At 40.7% G+C, this 18,192-nt stretch overlaps 1 protein-coding gene across 6 annotated transcripts in view; it reads left to right on the top strand.

Moving 5' to 3' along the window:
- Positions 1-18,192, top strand: part of trip12 (thyroid hormone receptor interactor 12) — a 31,606-nt gene that overhangs the window by 303 nt on the left and 13,111 nt on the right. For 2 of the 6 annotated variants that reach the window (XM_080025208.1, XM_080025209.1), the window contains exons 2-23: positions 2,996-3,142; positions 3,570-3,695; positions 4,076-4,863; positions 7,437-7,542; positions 8,870-9,006; positions 9,377-9,460; positions 9,627-9,722; positions 9,808-9,959; positions 10,178-10,213; positions 10,340-10,435; positions 10,533-10,625; positions 11,074-11,235; positions 12,037-12,105; positions 12,216-12,381; positions 13,132-13,249; positions 14,005-14,161; positions 14,528-14,681; positions 15,536-15,764; positions 16,204-16,322; positions 16,936-17,143; positions 17,485-17,585; positions 17,924-18,098. In XM_080025208.1, the coding sequence (XP_079881334.1) occupies positions 3,045-3,142; positions 3,570-3,695; positions 4,076-4,863; positions 7,437-7,542; positions 8,870-9,006; positions 9,377-9,460; positions 9,627-9,722; positions 9,808-9,959; positions 10,178-10,213; positions 10,340-10,435; positions 10,533-10,625; positions 11,074-11,235; positions 12,037-12,105; positions 12,216-12,381; positions 13,132-13,249; positions 14,005-14,161; positions 14,528-14,681; positions 15,536-15,764; positions 16,204-16,322; positions 16,936-17,143; positions 17,485-17,585; positions 17,924-18,098 (3,470 nt within the window). In that variant the 5' untranslated portion in view covers positions 2,996-3,044. Of the gene's footprint in view, positions 1-974; positions 988-2,995; positions 3,143-3,569; positions 3,696-4,075; positions 4,864-7,436; positions 7,543-8,869; positions 9,007-9,376; positions 9,461-9,626; positions 9,723-9,807; positions 9,960-10,177; positions 10,214-10,339; positions 10,436-10,532; positions 10,626-11,073; positions 11,236-12,036; positions 12,106-12,215; positions 12,382-13,131; positions 13,250-14,004; positions 14,162-14,527; positions 14,682-15,535; positions 15,765-16,203; positions 16,323-16,935; positions 17,144-17,484; positions 17,586-17,923; positions 18,099-18,192 lie in introns of those variants that run through there. The other 4 variants (XM_080025210.1, XM_080025212.1, XM_080025211.1 and 1 more) reach the window with 4 other exon arrangements.

Below are 18,192 nucleotides of genomic sequence, written 5' to 3'. Positions count from 1 at the left end.
AGACAACTTGTAATTTTCAACAAAACTTGGCGAAATTGTTCCCCACTCAAAAAAGAGACTGAATTCGTGGGTTGTAACGAAGCTGGTGTTTTGTCTAATACATCCGATTAGCGTCCTGTTGTGCTAGCAACAACAAGGCTTGCTAATATTAATTAGCTCGCATGCCAAGGTTAGCTGGTAATGGCTATATCGCTCTTGTTTGGTTTGACAACGCTTAACGTCAGCTACGTGACTGCCCTGCGGTGGCTACCTCGGTATTGATAAGGTCAGTGGTTTATTTTCAAACGGACAGCTAGCTCAACTTATATCGAGCACTACCGATAGCTTGACTAGCGGAGAGTCAAGTGTTTATTATGTCAGCTTACTGTCGGACATTGAATTATCGTATTTGGCTAGCCTAGCATTAGCTTGCAATAATTAGCTTCGATACTTGTCATCATGGCCGAGGTGCTCAAGTTAAAGAAGATGCCTGACGTTATTTGGTCCATTTTACCCAAATCTAATTAGAAAGTGTGTACTTTGTTGACACGTTGCTCGTCAGTCAGCTTGTCTGGCTAACATTAGCTTTAGCGCTAGCCTGTGCTGTGGTGAGAGGCAGGCATTGGCCTTAAATCAGCACAGAAAAACATTAGTGACCCTCATAGCTAGCCTACGATAGTTAGTGTATTGACAGTTGCTAAGATGGTGATCCTGGATCTGCGTGTTTACCTGTCGACCTGACAGTTGTGTATTTTTGATTTGATCACCTCGTCAGACCTGGTAGAAGGTGAGCTAACTTGCGTGCGAGACATCTATACATATTTTTTTCCCTTTAAACTTGATAGCCAACCACCCAACCAGACAGACCAGTATCATGGCAGTGAGTATACCAAGTTAGCTCACGATGGTTTACTGGTTTAGCCTGCTAGCTATATCACATTAAACCGCTTTGGAAAGACGGTACAGCCGATGCTGCCATTTTCGATGTGTGGCTAAAAGTAATCTCAGGTGAACGTTATCGTTATTTACCGTTTTATGAGGCTCGTCTTGGCCATTCAGTGAAATGATCGCTATTTAATACCACAACAAGATACCAAAAAGGTAGAATTTCGTGTTTGGTAGCGGGTTAAGTTATGAAGCTGAAAAGGTTGACCCACCGGTACGCCAACTACGCATTTCCATGTAACCACTGCTACGTTAGCCACGGTAACTTTAACTCACGAGTCTAAGATATCTCTCATTTACTCCTTTTTCAGCATCATATTTAATATCCAGCGCTTACAAGCTTCGCCTTTGGAATGTGGGGTTGTTTTTTTTGTGTGGATACGGATGCTACTAAGCTACTGTCAAATGGTATGGGACTTGCTAGGACATGAGTAGCTAAACATGCTAGTCGGTGTTGGTAGAGAACTACGTCAGAAATATAGGCCTCTGTAAATCATATGTCTAAACATTGTACACTGTCGCGCTTGTTAAGTGGTGAATTTCTATACATTTAGTACCGAAGAGGTTTTCAAGCTGCAGATTATTTATTTGATGTGCTTGACTAATCACATAATACGCGAGTGTGGTGCACCAGTTGTCAGAATGGACGAATAAACAAAAGACTAGGATGCACAGTCAGGGCAGGCCTAAAATGGCCCTGTGAGCATGCCAAGTGTGGCGTATTTTTTTAGGATCAATGATCTCATGGTCTTAATTTTAAATTACGAAATGGATAAATTAGTAATCGTTAATTTCTAAATGACACTAAGCATTAAGGGTTTGATTTAGTAGTCTTTGTGAAATGATTGATCCAATCAGCCTGCTCTGTGTCTGTATAAAACTATTCGCTCCTGTTTTCAGTACCCTTATTTAAAAGACATGAGAATGCATATGCATTATAATTATTGATACTATATTTCATATTTCACAACCTGACTTAAATTATTATTTCAACTTACCACAAACGACAACAGCCATTTTGATCAGGTGTCTAACTGTCTTGGAATGGTATGGCTATATTGAGCAATATCAACACAAGTGGATTTTCTTAAAAGGGGAAAAAAATGAAAATATAATTAGTATTATTAATATCTTAAGTATGGTTGATTTATTTAGGTTTGTCTGACCTTGCTCATTATTACGCAATCAAATGTTGTTGTATTATTGATAGTGTAATGATGATATTATGATGCTGATGATGAGTATCATAGGATGAATGAATGTATTTCCTGTCCAAGGGGTCAAATTTTAAAGTACACATTTATAAAAATAGGTAAATTAATAGAAGTCATGTTATAGTTAGTGCTAGTTTTAGTAGAACGATTGGTAGGCCAATCTTTACTTGTGAACAATGATGAAAAACAAAATAGTTTAACCTCTGTATGAAATGGACAGTAAAAGTTAGTACTTAAATTGTCATTTTGAGTTTTATTTTAAGTGGTTCACATAAGTACATACATGTTGTCCATTATTGAGAAACTAGTTGCAGCAACGTGAGAGGCTGCTGGGAACACAACCCGAGTGGTGGAAGCACCTGAGGAAGGAAGCTAGATATACTTTTTTTTTTATTCAACCTTTCATCTATTGTAATTTGTAAGTGTGTATATTACTGACTTAATTAATATTTTTTATTTTAGAAATCAACTGAACATATTCGTTGCAAAATCATCAAAGTCTTTGCCCAATGTTATTGATTGCATCAACTAACTTTTCAGGTGTCTATGCTCATGATCTTCCTGTCAGTTTTATTTTCCCACATGTGTGTTGGTTTCCGTAATAGGATTGGTCAGTTTTCATTTGGGAGTTTATATCCTGAGATTTACAGTCTTAGAAAATTTGAAGAGACCATTAAACCCCTGATCATCTCAAATGTGGTAGAGAGACAAGCTTCGTAGTGAACAAGCTTTACCAGCTGTCACCTACAGTACAGAAACATATTTTAAAACCATGGACAACCCAGTGGTTGTAGGATAAAGGGCTTGCAATTGCATTTTTTCAGTATTCTTACATGGTTTCTTCTCTTTTATTGCAGTGAATGGTAGTATCTAGAAAGGGTATGTCCCTTCAGGAGAGAGGTGCCAATGTCCAACCGGCCTAATTCCAATCCAGGGGGGTCACTGCGCCGTTCACAGAGGAACACTGCTGCGGCCCAGCCACAGGACCACACAGTTGCGGGAAGGTGAGTCCAACTGCTCCATTGCGGTCTCAGTGTCTCAAAGTCAGAAGCAGTAATCATAGTTTGTGGGGAACATTACCTGGGGTTGTCTTAAAAGGAGCAACACATGAGGGGTGTTTTTAAGTGGAGGTATTCCTATTTCATTCATGGTTGGTGTTTCTCTGCAGTTAATTGGAATTTTAACTTGATGCAGAGTGGTTATAATGGCCTCATTGATCAAAGGACAAGCTTATCTAGCCTTCTTTAATCAGACAGATTGTGATTAACTCTGTTTTAGCTTTTGTTTCTTGCTACTCCAGAGGTGTTATTGATCAGAGGATATTCAGATGCAGTCAGACAAAAATGAATTGGGGATTGATCAAGTCTGTCTTTTATGTGTTAAGTACAGAAACCCACTCTGTCATTTGCTCTTTAACTTCCAACCTTACAGGTTGCAGTCAGAGCAGGTAAAACATAAAGCAAATTCCCCACCTGAAAGTAGAAGACCTAATTCTAAGGCTCCCAAAGCCACAGCCAGCTCAGCCACTGGCCAGTCCAGAGGGCACAGCTCAAGAAGGTACCCCTCCTCTCTACTTGGTGCTGATTTTGTGTGTGTGTGTGTGTGTGTGTGTGTGTGTGTGTGTGTGTGTGTGTGTGTGTGTGTGTGTGTGTGTGTGTGTGTGTGTGTGTGTGTGTGTGTGTGTGTGTGTGTGTGTGTGTGTGTGTGTGTGTGTGTGTGTGTGTGTGTGTGTGTGTGTTCTTAGGTTTTTCTGTACTTTATCTGAAACTGTCTTACTAAGCTAAACTCACAATGAAGAACATGCATAATTGCCACTTTTTTTCTTTTCTTCTAAATTCTGAATGAGTACAATGAATGTGGCATTGTAATTCATCACTTTTCATTGTTGAATACATTTTCTAAGATGATGTTTTGTTTTCCCTCTTGCTCCCTGGCAGAAGTGGACTTAATCTGTCCGTGGCTTCATTTGTGTTGCAAGACGAGCCAGAGGTTGCAGGGACATCTGAACAAGAGCGACCAGGCCACCAGTCAAAGAGTGAAGGACCCCGAGGGCTGAAGCGAAGCGAAGCTTCTGACCAAATTAGTAGCTTGGGACCGACCCCTGCAAAGAAGCCCAAATCGGCTCCACCAACCAGAGACAGTACCTCAGAGACCAAGAAAAGCCCGGCTAAGTCCAAGAAGAGAGCAGCTGCTCCAGAACCACCTGCATCGTCAGGTCGAGGTCAGAGCAAGAAGAGCGGGGCCTCTGGGGCCTCACCAACCCAGAAACGGAAGAAAGCGGACTCCCTCCCCGGTCAAAGTAGCACCGCTGGGTCCCTCCCTAGTCGTACCGAGGGTAGAACTGCAAAACCCACCAAGCTGGCGTCTAAATCAGCCGCCTCAGCCAAAGCTGGGTGTAGCAACGTGACGGACTCTTCTTCCTCTGCCTCCACCTCTTCCTCTTCCTCCACCACAGGCACCAACAGTGCCACCACGCAGGGCGCCCGAGTCAAACAGGGAAAAGATCAGACCAAGGCCAGACGCTCTCGATCAGCCTCCAGCCCCTCCCCACGGCGCAGTACCCGTGACAAGGAGCAGGCCAAAACCGCCAGCTCTTCAAAGTTTGAGTGGGCAGCACGCTTCAACCCCAAAGTCAACCTGCCAAAACCCAAACTGTCCTTGCCCGGATCCTCTAAAACTGAGACCTCCAAACCTGGGCCATCAGGACTACAAGCTAAACTAGCAAGTGAGTCACATGACCTGTGTATTGATCCTCTCTATTGATTAAACACTGATTCTTATCCGCTCTCAGGGGAAACAGAACATTTCAGTTCTATTTCTGACTTGTTCAGAAGTGTTTGATAGTGTTTCATCTTTAAGGTTATATATCCCTCAGTCCCTTCGGTGGTAGGGAAGGTTCAGTGTTGTGAGTGAAGTTTCTTCAGGGGTTTGCTTTAAAAAGGTTTGTAATTATATGAAAAATGTAGGTGTTTAAACAGGATTCTGATTGGTTTGTCAGTACATTATTCTCATGTGCTTTAATTGAAATGACACCTCTGGCATTACATTTCACAGAACCTCTGATCTAAGAAATGTCACAGCATCACAAAGCAGTACAAAGACTCACTCTTAAACGCTTGGAGCAAGAATATTTGCTCATTTCTGAAGAAGTTTGAGTGTAAATGGTCACTGATCAAATCTTGCTGTATGAAGTATTTTATATGCCATGGATTTTTTTTTTTTTAAATCTGTGACTCATGATGTATGTGTGTTGTATATAAATACAGTTGGTGGCACATATCACACAAATTAAGCATGTGTGACTTGGTTAACATATCTGGTCAACATGTGGTGCGTGTGGGCTTCACTGAGTTGGTGATCTGGCTCAGATTTCAGACTTGAGTACCAGTAGCCTGAAACTGGAGAATAGCTCAAAACATAAATAGTGCTGGTTGCTCAATTGTCAGTATAGAGCAAGGTTTCACAGCTATGGTAAATGCTCTTTAGAATCCAATTCAGGAAGACCCTTTATCTATTTATTTAGCCTTGTCACTTCCGTATTAACCTCAGGGTTGCACTCATACATAATGTGAATGCAGAACTCTGACTTGTAAATTGTTATCAGAGAAGGTTGTTACTTTTGAAGCTGTTGAGATAAATATGCGACCTGCATTTTGATCTCCTCAAAATGTATTCTGGTGCTTTGGGGTTAGGCTAGCTATGTTGTCAGGTTAGCATTCCATTCAAATTTGTATAGGTGTAGGTATTGTTAGAAAATGCTTTACAACTACAGCAGTAAAAAAGCTGAGGCTATTGTTTATAGCCAGTGTGTGAGCTGGTGCTAGTGCTGGTTTGAAGTTTGTTCAACTTTTTTGCAGTCACAAAGCTTTAAGTAGTGTAGTTGTTTACATAAATCCCACGGTTCCCGCCCTAACCCCTGTGCCAAATGGCTCAGGTTCAGGATGGTAACTTGGTATTTAACATAATAACCATATTAACATATCTTTGGCAATTTTGGACTGCAATTTTTTGTCACATCTTAGTACCCAGAACCAAGATACTCAATACCATACTAGGCCAATAAAACCCAACGTACTATGTAACAAATTCATTTATTATTCAAGATCAATTATGTCAAACTCATAAATTGAATTGGTCTTACATTTTGTCTTACACGGATTCTAAATAAGCTGTTATAAGTTATTTTCAGGCAATACTTGAAGAAAAAATTATAAATAAGGCAATGTCTGAAAAGAGGAAACACAATTTAATTTGATACCTGACAACTGGCATTGTGCAACGCTACAGTCTACACTTAGTAGTGAGGATTGATACCCATCATTGCAGGGGAAAATTGCAAGACAAGTTACCAGATACACAGTGACATTACACTAGATATTTGGCGTGTATGGTCAAGTGAGTGTAAGCTGTCCAGGTCAGTATGGGGTCAGGCTGTTTTAGGTAGGTGGAAGGATAGAGACTGAGGTGGGCTCTGAGCCACGGGCCCAAGGCCCAAATGGAGAGACCCCTCCTATGTTGGCTTAGCTTGTTGGCCACCAGCTGACCACGGTTATGTATGAGAGCGGGGACGGACTCGTGTGCTGCTTTTATCAAGAGGAAAGAACTATTCATCTAGAAATGGTAATGTCACTGCAGCCTAAACAATAAGGACATATTTGCATTTGCATTGGGTAGCATTGGATAACTTGAGTTAAGGTATCTCTTGGAATTTGAGGGATTCATATTTTATCAAGTTCAATTCAAATGTGAGGTGAAATGAACGACAAACGGGAAGAAATAGTCCTTATTTATGTAACTCAATTCGTCTTTTTATTTTTCATGTTTGATGTTGTGCTTCTGAATTATGAGTCACAGATCAAACATGAAGGTTGTCCTGTCATAGGGCCATGTTGGGTTACTATTAATACCCATCTGGTCAGTGGTACAGGGCAACACTAGAGCCTCCAGTATAGGGAAAAGTAGCACTAACGCTCAGCATTAATCTTTGCTCTAGCGGCTTAACTGGACAAGATTTTGACCAATAAGCCATTTTCACATTATGGATTGATGTTTTCTACTGTGGCCAAACAAAATGGATGATTTATTATTTTTTTTCTCTTCTGAAATACCTATGATAGTTATGATATGCTAGTTGACAAATGTTTCATATCATCTGGCCCATAAGTCATTGCAAATATCATGCCGGTGTTGATATACATTTATATTGAGAATTTGTTCCAGTCAAAGGAACTTGATTCAAGTGATAGTGTCGAGTTCAAAGTTGAGTTATGTAATTTGTTTGTTTTTCACCTTTTTTAGGTTTGAGAAAATCCACTAAGAAGCGCAGCGAGTCTCCTCCAGCAGAGCTCCCCAGCTTTCGGCGGAGCACACGCCAGAAGACCACGGGCTCCTGTGCCAGCACCAGGTACAAATCACAGTGAAGATTTGGTGTAGACTAAAGTGAAGAAAGATAATGCCTACTAGACAAGTATGAGATTTAAGAATGCGTAGTTTCATGATTTGTACACACCAGTAGCCACAACGATCAAAACATTGTACAGTTTTTTATTGGACACTATTATTGCGTATGGAGCAACGGATTAATATACGGTCAAAAGCAGAGGGGTCCATGGGTGTGGGAGCATAAATATTCTTTTACATAATGAATACCAGAGCCGCACAGACGTGGAGAGAATGAATTGGCCTTCATACCGCTAGATGTGTTCACCTGGCTTCAGAGTGAATGTTTTCATGAGTTTAAACAACATCTAACTGATTGCACTGATTTAAAAAAAAAAATAAAAAAAATTCTAGGTAGTCATCTGTCTTTTTGTAGATAACAGTATTGTAACCATTTTAAAATCATTCATTGAGCCGGATGGATATAACCCAGAGATGTCAAAATAATTTCCTTTTTTATGGTTCCAATTGGAGGCTTTTTAATGTTGCACTTTTAATGTTACCAGATCTGTGCTGTTATTTTAATAGCAATACTAATATGATTGTCAAAAACAAATCTGAATAGCTAGTTTTCGATTATTGCTACTTGAAATGTTGCTGTTAACTAAGCTACTCTTAATAATTCTAGTGGGTAGCATGTGATGAAGTGAGCTAACTTAAAGATGCACTGTGGGACCCCTACTGAAAATGCATGTGCATCCTTGAGGACTAACAATTTTGTTAAGTGCAAAGTACCGGATTTGAATTGAGAAAACAAATAAAACATGACAAAGAGAGGAAAGAAAAGGATATAATCAAGGATTGTATGAAGCCATGTCACTAGCTTGCACTCTTATTATGTTCCATTGCTGGTGCATTGCAGCACATCTTGGCATGGTACTGCCACTTGTAGATCAGTGTCATAGTGCTGTCATAGGGCTGCTAGAGGTCAAAACATAAAGATTTCTTTGGCCCAGTGAGAGTAATGATGATGTCGCAGTGGACACTGTTCAAAGTTTGCCCAGATTTATAGTCTGTAACATGTCTGTGCCTGTTTTCTTTGTACAAACCCTCTCCACAGAAAAAGTAAAGTATTTCTTGGATAATCACTAACATTGATTTAATTCTCGGTAATCTTAAAGGGAGCCCTTGTTTGACCCAGGTGTTGTGATCATGAGAATATGGCTTATGACAATACATTGGATTTTTAGACTGTACAGTATCGATTAGAATGGGGAAGAAAACTTCTAAGAAAAGTTTCTGATGGTTAAAGTAAACCCCCCTCACACAAGTGTTTTTAATTCATATCACAGTCGGCGGGGCTCAGGCCTGGGCAAGCGCGGGGCAGCCGACGCTCGCCGACAGGAGAAAATGGCCGACTCGGACAACAACCAGGATGGAGCCAACTCATCAGCTGCTCGCACTGATGAGGCATCACAGGGGGCTTCAGGTACATGTAGTGACACTCTTTGAATACACTTTTTCCTGTTGTAGTATGCTGTTAAACTATGGATAACCAAGAATTTTCCTCTTGATTTGTGGGAATTAAACCTCTTCACGCCCCCAGGGTTTTTTTCTGCGTTCTTTTCAGTGGCCTGCCATTCATATTGAGCTGTACATCCTGGCCATGACTTTTTGTTAGTTTTTATAAGCATGGCACACTTTATATTGTTTTTTCTATTTTTCTATTCGCATTGTTGTATTTTTAATTGTATTGCTCTTTTATCGTGTACAGCACTTTGGTCGACTCTTGTGTTTTTTTAAAATGTGCTCTTTTAACAAACCTGTCTTTGACCTTGATTTGACCTTTCTGTGTCCAGCTTCAAGCTCAGTTGCTGGAGCAGTGGGCATGACAACCTCTGGAGAGAGTGAGTCTGATGACTCTGAAATGGGAAGGCTTCAAGGTACATTACAGTCAAAATTCACCATTTGTAGGCCATCACAATATTATCTTATCTATGTACACGTCCCTGACTTTTTTCATGTCATAGATGTATCTATCAAGACTTCATAAACAGTTTTATCTTTTGTATTGATGCTCTTTAAACCTTGCTGTTTTTCTCCCTGCAGCCCTACTTGAGGCCAGGGGTCTCCCCCCACATCTTTTTGGGCCCCTGGGACCCCGCATGTCACAGCTGTTTCACAGGACCATTGGCAGTGGAGCTAGTGAGCACAACCTTCTTACCCTTACATTAGTGTTCCTATAGCTCTAAATAGCGGTTTAAAAATGCTGCCCTCCCCCTATCTCTAGGCTCCAAGGCTCAGCAACTGCTCCAGGGCCTACAGGCCACAGGTGACGAGTCTCAGCAGCTCCAAGCTGCCATTGAGATGTGCCAGCTGCTGGTGATGGGCAATGAGGAAACACTTGGTGGATTCCCTGTCAAGAGTGTGGTGCCTGCTTTGGTCAGTTTGATTTTATTTGTTTATCATATACCCCTCTGTTTGTGTGTGTGTGTGTGTATGTACTTGGCTTTCCTTTTTGTTTTGCAGCTATGCTCACCTACACATTAGTTATAGGCAATAAGTTCAACCCAATGTTTACAGGACTACTTGTTTGATATTTGAATTCATATGCCTGATTCCATTATACTTAATACTCTCTGCCTTATCTTCTTTCACAGATTACACTGTTACAAATGGAGCATAACTTTGATATTGTGAGTATGATGAACCTTTTTTGTGTGTAATTGCTCTTAATTCAGTTGTCTTGTTTGATTCATTTTTATTTGTTTTTTCTAATTGCACTGCTTTTTTTGCATGCTTTTTTGACCTTTTGCACATAGATGAATCATGCCTCTCGAGCGCTAACATATATGATGGAGGCCCTCCCTCGGTCCTCTGCTGTGGTGGTCGATGCTATTCCTGTCTTCCTGGAGAAGGTAAGACGCTGCTCTCCCCGTGTCCCTTATCGCTTGTTACTTCTCAGTTGTGGCCTTTTTGATGTGCTAATGCCTCGTTCCACCTTCTCGTCTGCAGCTTCAGGTGATCCAGTTCATTGACGTAGCGGAGCAGGCCCTGACCGCCTTGGAGATGTTGTCAAGGCGACACAGCAAAGCCATTTTGCAGGCTGTGAGTCTTGTTGTCAAACCCTTTTTAAAGGGACACTGTGTAATGTGACATCATCAAGAAAGTTCTAGAAAGTTCTAGAATGCAACGCTCCCTGGGTAACCCAACCCCTTTTCAATAATAACAGAAGCTACAGTGGCCTTTAAGGACAAGAATAATTCTAAATTTTAAACAATGCACCTGATGACATTCCAAAAACATGGATTCCTCCATACGACTTGCCTGCTTAATGGACAAAATGTAATATTAATATTTGTAATTCTCCGCTCAGGGGGATAATTCAGATTATTGGCAGAGGTGATTTTACACCAATGAGGACATATTTATGAATGAGGATATTGATTTTAGCTGATAAATTACTTAAAATGTTACACAGTGTCCCTTTAATCACCCTGTGTCAATTTGCCACACTTGGAACACTGCAATGATGTTCTGGTTTTGTCTTCCACAGGGTGGGCTCGCCGACTGCCTCCTCTACCTGGAGTTCTTCAGCATCAATGCTCAGAGGAACGCTTTGGCCATTGCGGCCAACTGCTGCCAGAGCATTACTCCAGATGAGTTCCACTTTGTTGCTGATTCTCTGCCACTGTTGACTCAGAGACTCACACACCAGGTATGTTTGTTCCCCAGGTCAGATAGTGAAGAAGGGGGTTTGGGACATGTGGTGCTTGGTGGGGTTCCTCTTGGAGCTAGTTATACATTATACAATTACAATAAATTAGGAGTGGGTAAGAGAAGTAGTATTTTATTAAAAATGACTATATTCAGTATAGCTGATTACACAGTACAGATCCCATATGTCGACATCCTCTTTTTGTATTATAGCCAGTAGATTACAAAGAGTTTGCATCATTATTGCATGGGCCCAGTCTGTAGAAGTTTTCTTAGGAGTACCGGTACCTAATGCCACAGCAGTAGTGGTTGATGCAGGTTATTGATGTAGAAACAGATTGCAATGCCTCGTTTCCACTGGGCAGCACAGTTTAGTTCGGCATGGAATGGTTTGGTAGGGAACGGTAACTGTAAATCTGCCTTTCATTTCCACTTCCTGACAATCAACGGACTGCAGTGTATAGCTGTGTGTAGCTCCAGAAAAATAGGTGCAGCAAGGTTCGCTTATTTCTGTACCCCTTCTCATTTTTGAATGTGGAAACGCATATAAATGCACTCGTTTCCACCGCTCAGTGGAAACAAGGCTTAAGTCATAGCCTGATTTTGGGAGGTGACACAATGTAGTTTTGCCATCATTTGAACATTAGTTCTAACAGGTTCATTCAGAATCTCAGTGTTTTATCTTCTGTATCCTAACCTGCATACAATGGTGCTACAAACTGTAATCACTCTTAATAATGTTTTTGAGTGTAACCTATTGAAAGCATTCACTAATGATTGTATGCATTGCCCTCTTTTTCAGGATAAAAAATCCGTTGAAAGCACTTGTCTCTGTTTCGCCAGACTGGTGGACAACTTCCAACATGAAGAGGTTTGTACCATTTTTATTTTTGTAACTCAATGTTGTTTTCTGTGCTTTTATTTCCTAGTTTTGCCAACTCCTCAGCTGATGTGTATTTGTGTGTGTGTTTGAATCCACAGAACCTGCTACAGGAGGTGGCTTCCCGGGACCTGTTAACCAACATTCAGCAGCTGCTGGTAGTGACCCCTCCTGTGCTCAGCTCGGGGATGTTTATCATGGTGGTGCGGATGTTTTCCCTTATGTGTTCTAACTGCCCTTGCCTGGCAGTCCAGCTTATGAAGCAGAGTAAGTCACAGACACACACACACACACACATACACCAACAAACCAACGGGTCACACCATTGTCTCTCACTTAATACTTGACACCTCTGTAATAATTACTGTTGTGGAAAAAATAAATAACATAAATACTGTATGTACTTACCAAACAGGGTGTTGTATTACTCACCTAATGGAATAGTTATAAGTAGATGCAGCCTGACTATTTGATCATCGTTTTTTTCCTTAATACAAAGTTAGGTGTAGAGCAGCAGAGTAACAGTTTTTATTCCATGCCTCAAAATTTGGATCAAGACAAAATCGCTTAGGACTAAAAGTGACTTTAACTCATAAAATGAAACATATGTGCAATGGGGAAAATATCTCATTTGAATGTAAAATATTATACATTCTATAACTGCTGTTGAGTTGTGTTTTTAATTGTATTTGTGAATTCTAAGTGTTTATGCGGTCTGTTTATTTTCCCACACGGCTTAAATACGTGGCAGCACAAAATTCAGCCTGTGGCTTTCAAACAATACCTATCGACTGTGTTTATCTGTGTGTTTAGGTGTACACATGCTGTCGCCCACCTCAAAACCGTATTTTAACTTGAGCATACAAATATTTGTTTTTCAACATCTGAAGAAAACTTTTGTCTCTTCAAATCAACTCTCAACTTTGTTGTGCATCAGTTTTTATATACATTGTGTGCATTTGCTATGCAGTAGTTCACTAACTATACACATGTCTTTGTGCTGCTTTTTCTAAACAGACATAGCAGAAACTCTGCGTTTCCTCCTTTGTGGCGCATCAAATGGCAGCTGCCAGGAGCAGATTGAACTGGTACCCCGGAGTCCCCAGGAGCTCTATGAACTGACCTCCCTCATATGGTAACATCTTTTGGCCTACCTACTGTTCTGTATCTTATGGGTTAAGATCACGCTGGGTAATATGGCAAAGATAAGAACACTTGGGGATGCTAACTCTGTAAAATGTATTGTTCTGCCAAAAGAGGGAAATTGTGTTTACTGAAAACTCTAATACCTGCATAGCCCTTAAAATGGTCTTGTATGGTCTTCTGCTCAATTTACAAAATTGACAGTAACTTTTTATTGTCTAAAAAGAAAAGTAAAACCTATTTCTCTTGGATTTATATTAAAGATGAAGTAAGCGATTTATTTATGTTAATATAAGTGTTAAATCGCTCTTTATTCATACAGTGATCACTTATATATTGTGCGCGTTTCATAAAGCTGATCTCTCAGTCACTCGCTCTGCATGTAATCGTCAAATAAACTTTTCGGGGATCCCGAAAGTGGTATCCAATCAGAAGAGAGAACGCTACAAACCGGCACCCGTCTCACTGACGGTGCACTCGCAGAGCGACAGATGGGTGAATGTGTATGCGCCTACAATGGCGGAGCAGGTAAAAATCCTCCCAATGTCTGTTTTGATGGTTTTTATCATGTTTTATCACACTTATGGATCTGAGATGATGCTAGATAACTCGCTGCTTGAAAACCGTGGTGACGTAGGGATGACAGAGGGGACTGCTAACAGCAGTCACTGACAGGAAGTTAGCTAAACTGACCATTCCGCTTACTGCACCTTTAAACAGGATTCTTTTTAACGCCACTTTTTACAGTGAGCTGATGCCCTGCCTGCCCAGAGAGGGCATCTTTGCAGTGGATTTGATGCTGAAGAAGGGCAGTGCCCAGACAACAGAGGGAGCCATCTGGCAGTGGAGGGATGACCGGGGACTGTGGCATCCTTACAACCGCATTGACAGCCGCATCATTGAGGTATAAATGCATCAGAAGTGACCCTGCCCACCCATATTCTGTGTATTTGAACTTCTAAATGTGTGATATTATTGCTGCTATTTATTCTGTTATCCTAATACACAATATTACAAGGCATCAATTAGTGTTACTTATATATATTGATAATATTCTGGAAAGGTCATACTGGACCTCTGTCTACATGAAAGCTATTTGAAGTGATGTGATGAATTGAATCTTATAAGATTGTTTCATTACACTAATTGTCAACCTTCAGTTTATTGACAGTATTTCAGCATCTCTCAATACATTAACACAAAGAACCACATTGGGCTAATCCACATGAGACTGACGTTAGGTGTATTTGATGATTATCCTGCCCTGCAGACAGCCCACCAGAACGGGGAGGATGAGATTAGTTTGTCAACCCTGGGCCGTGTGTACACAATTGACTTCAACTCTATGCAGCAGATAAATGAAGACACAGGAACAGCACGCGGTATCCAGAGGAAACCAAATCCTCTTGCCAACCCCACTACAGGTAATGCAGATCTTTGCAAATTAGGGAAATATATGGGGGAAGACGACTGTGTGTTGTATGTTATCTTATAATGAAAAAAGTAGCCTAAAATCACTTGATGGTTTAACACTTTTATTTAAACCTGTAAAGAAAAAGTCCACTGAACTTACCAGCTTGGAGTCACAACAGTTAAAATTCCAAAGGTGATATATATTTTTTTTTTCGTGGCAAAAGATGAAATAAATTGAGAGTGCTTGATAGTCAGGTAAATGTATATGCCTGATCTTCTGACATGCAGATTCTTGCTACATTGCAAAAAAAACTAAACATATCCAATTGTGAGAAATGGGCAGATATTGCAGATGCTTTTACCTTAAGTCAGTCTGTTGCATTTTTTCCCCCAGTTGTGAACATTCCCTGCGTTCCAAATCACGCACTTTCTTTTTTCTATTCTACTTACTACATCTGATGACCATAAAAATAATCTAGTTAGCATGCAGTAGGCATACAATTTGGACATACCTTTACTTATTTATTTCATCATAACCTTGCGCCTTGATATTGCCACTTGCTTTTATATCCGTCGCACCTCCGGTTGTTTTCATACGGAGGTTCCGTTGATGTGACGTCACTACCGGTGCGCACTGGATTGCGGGTCAGAATCGGCCAAATAGCATGCTGTTTTCAACACTAAAAATCTCGGCCAGATGTAGTAGACATCCGGGTATTTTTAAGCATGCTAAATCTTACCACAAGAATTGGGGTATCCTAATTTTTTTTCTACCAATGTTTATAACAAAGCTTCTTCATACCGTGTGGCACTGGCAATGTGGTTGAGACAATAAACCTGACCTGTTTTGACTTTGGCTCTGCAGGGGGTCACCAGGAGGTCCGTCGAGAAGATGCACGAGCCCAGTTGATGAAGGAGGACCCCGAGCTGGCTAAGTGCTTTATCAAAACTCTGTTTGGGGTCTTGTATGAGGTGTACAGCTCATCTGCTGGCCCTGCTGTCAGACACAAGTGCCTTAGAGCCATCCTCAGGATCATCTTCTTTGCTGATGCAGAGCTGCTGAAGGATGTGCTGAGGAACCATTCTGTGTCCAGGTAACATTTACATTAAAGCAGGGTCGTCTCGAGGTTGATATTCAGGTAGAAATGAAGATCGTAGAAACAGTACTGTTCTTTTTTTAGAGTTTTATTATAAAGAGCAAAGTCTGTATAGTCTGACTTGGCAAGAAGAAAAAGCTAGTGATTTTGTTTGAGTTTGCCTAGACCCTGAGGAATTTGGTTGACGCCTTATCTACTGAGGAATAAAATACAAAAACCAGTCTGAGCTGGTATAACTTCAAGTTGTTATTTTTCATTATCTGCACAACATTCTTTAAGAGTCCTAATTATTCAGTCATTCAGTTATAATCTTTCAAGACTTGTAGGCAAAATTCGACAACAATGTTTTAAAGACACCAAAGACTTAATGCTGACATTCTTTGAGTTAAAAGTAAATATATTTTTCTTATATATTTTGTGTGTTTCTTTTCTCCAGTCACATTGCGTCCATGCTATCCAGCCAGGACCTGAAGATTGTAGTGGGTTCTCTGCAGATGGCTGAGATCCTCATGCAGAAGCTGCCTGATGTCTTCAGTGTATTTTTCAGAAGAGAAGGTAGTGTACAATCCCATGAATTGTCTGCTCACCAAAGTGTACGACCTACAGTGATTTCAAGAAAAGTGTTGCTGCACATCTTCTAATAGGCATAACAAATGTACTTTTTGAGATGAATGTTATTTTGAAATTGTATTAAGTCAGTCACCTTTTTTTTTTAAAGATTAGTTTTTTGGCTTTTTGAAGGCTTCATTGATATTGCAGAAAGACAGAGATGAAATGGGGCAGAGAGCGGAGTGACATGCAGAGAACAACCACGGGTCAGATTCGAACCGGTTCTGCTGCGAGGACTGAACCTCATGGGGGGGAAGCTCTAACCGCTACACTACGAGCGCCTCCCTCAGTCACCTGTTTTTGATCTTTAGTGGAAAATTGTATAACTTTAAGTACTATCCAAAACGTTTTTGATAACTCATTCGAAACTAAGCTAAATTATATGTCCTTGTTTTGTAGGACTCTTGGCAGTTGGTAAAACATTGCTGCCAGTGTTTCACATTGATCCTCAGCCAGATCCAAGTCTCTCTTTTCTAAATGGAAAGAGGATCCTGTGTACTGTTCTCTTTTTAAGGCATAAGGCAATTTGTAATGTCTGTCTTTGTCCGTTGTCTTCTAGGTGTGATGCACCAGGTGAAGAACCTGTCGGAGTCTGAGAGCTTTCTAGTTACTAGTCCCCCGAAGGCTTGCCCCAGTGGAACTGCCAGTCTGTGCACAACCACCATTAGCACTGCATCCACCACATCTGCTAATAACGCAACTCCTGACCTGGGCTCACCCAGCTACCAGCACAGCATGGACGACTCACTGGACCTCAGCCCACAGGGGTGAGTGCTTGGCTTGTGTTTTAACAAAAAAAAATATATATAGATTTTCCAGTACAAAACCAAATTCATTGTCACACTGCACACTAAGCTCACTAACATGAATCACACTTCCATCCTGTTGAACCCACCAAAAAAAGCCAGAGGTTAATTTGATGCCTGACAACTAGCTCTCAAAATAATATTCCATCTAACCATAATGAATCATATCATACAGGATTTAGTGTGTGTTTATTCTGCGATTCATGTTTGCAAGTGTACTTGATGTGTTTGTTTGTTATTGCAATGAATGGGCAAAGATAGTTTCTTCTAGCACAATATTAAGTGTTGTCTCTCCTACGCAGGCGGTTAAGCGATGTCCTAAAGAGGAAACGGCTTCCTAAAAGAGGACCCAGAAGGCCCAAGTACTCTCCCCCAAGAGATGATGACAAAGTAGACAATCAGGGTAAATGTTACTGTCATTTAGTATGTGTGTGTGTGTGTGTTTGCACAATGTTTAAAGATCCCCACTAGACATATTTTGAGATGTAACAAAAAACAACTGCATTAGCAATAAGTGATGAACTTGTTTTACATTTTTAATGAATCACTAGTAATTGCCAAATAATTACTGAACAGAATCTGGTGCTAGATCTAATTGTTCCACAGTTGCAGGTTTATCAATGATCCATTTAAGCACATTTGAGTAAAAGTATATTTAAAATGTTTTTTCTTTCTATCTTGGACTTATTCTTAGCAAATGGATAACCATTCTAATCTACTTTTTTTTCTCTCCCCCCCCAGCCAAGAGCCCTACCAGTACTCAGTCCCCCAAATCATCCTTCTTGGCAAGTCTTAATCCCAAGACCTGGGGCAAGCTGGGTGCCCAGACCAACAACGCTAACTCTGAGCCCTCGCGTACAGCGGGGGTGAGTGGCCTGGCCAGAGCACCTCCCAAGGACTCAATTTCAAATAACAGGTACGATGATTTTAATGAAAAAAGTTTTTCTTTTCTTTTTTACACTCATACATTTTTGGAAAATGCTCTTTTCCACTTTGTTCCACTGGCTGTG

This window comes from Ammodytes marinus (assembly GCF_949987685.1).
Source record: "Ammodytes marinus genome assembly, chromosome: 3".
Taxonomy (NCBI): domain Eukaryota; kingdom Metazoa; phylum Chordata; class Actinopteri; order Uranoscopiformes; family Ammodytidae; genus Ammodytes; species Ammodytes marinus.
This window is presented reverse-complemented; position numbering and strand designations above follow the sequence as displayed.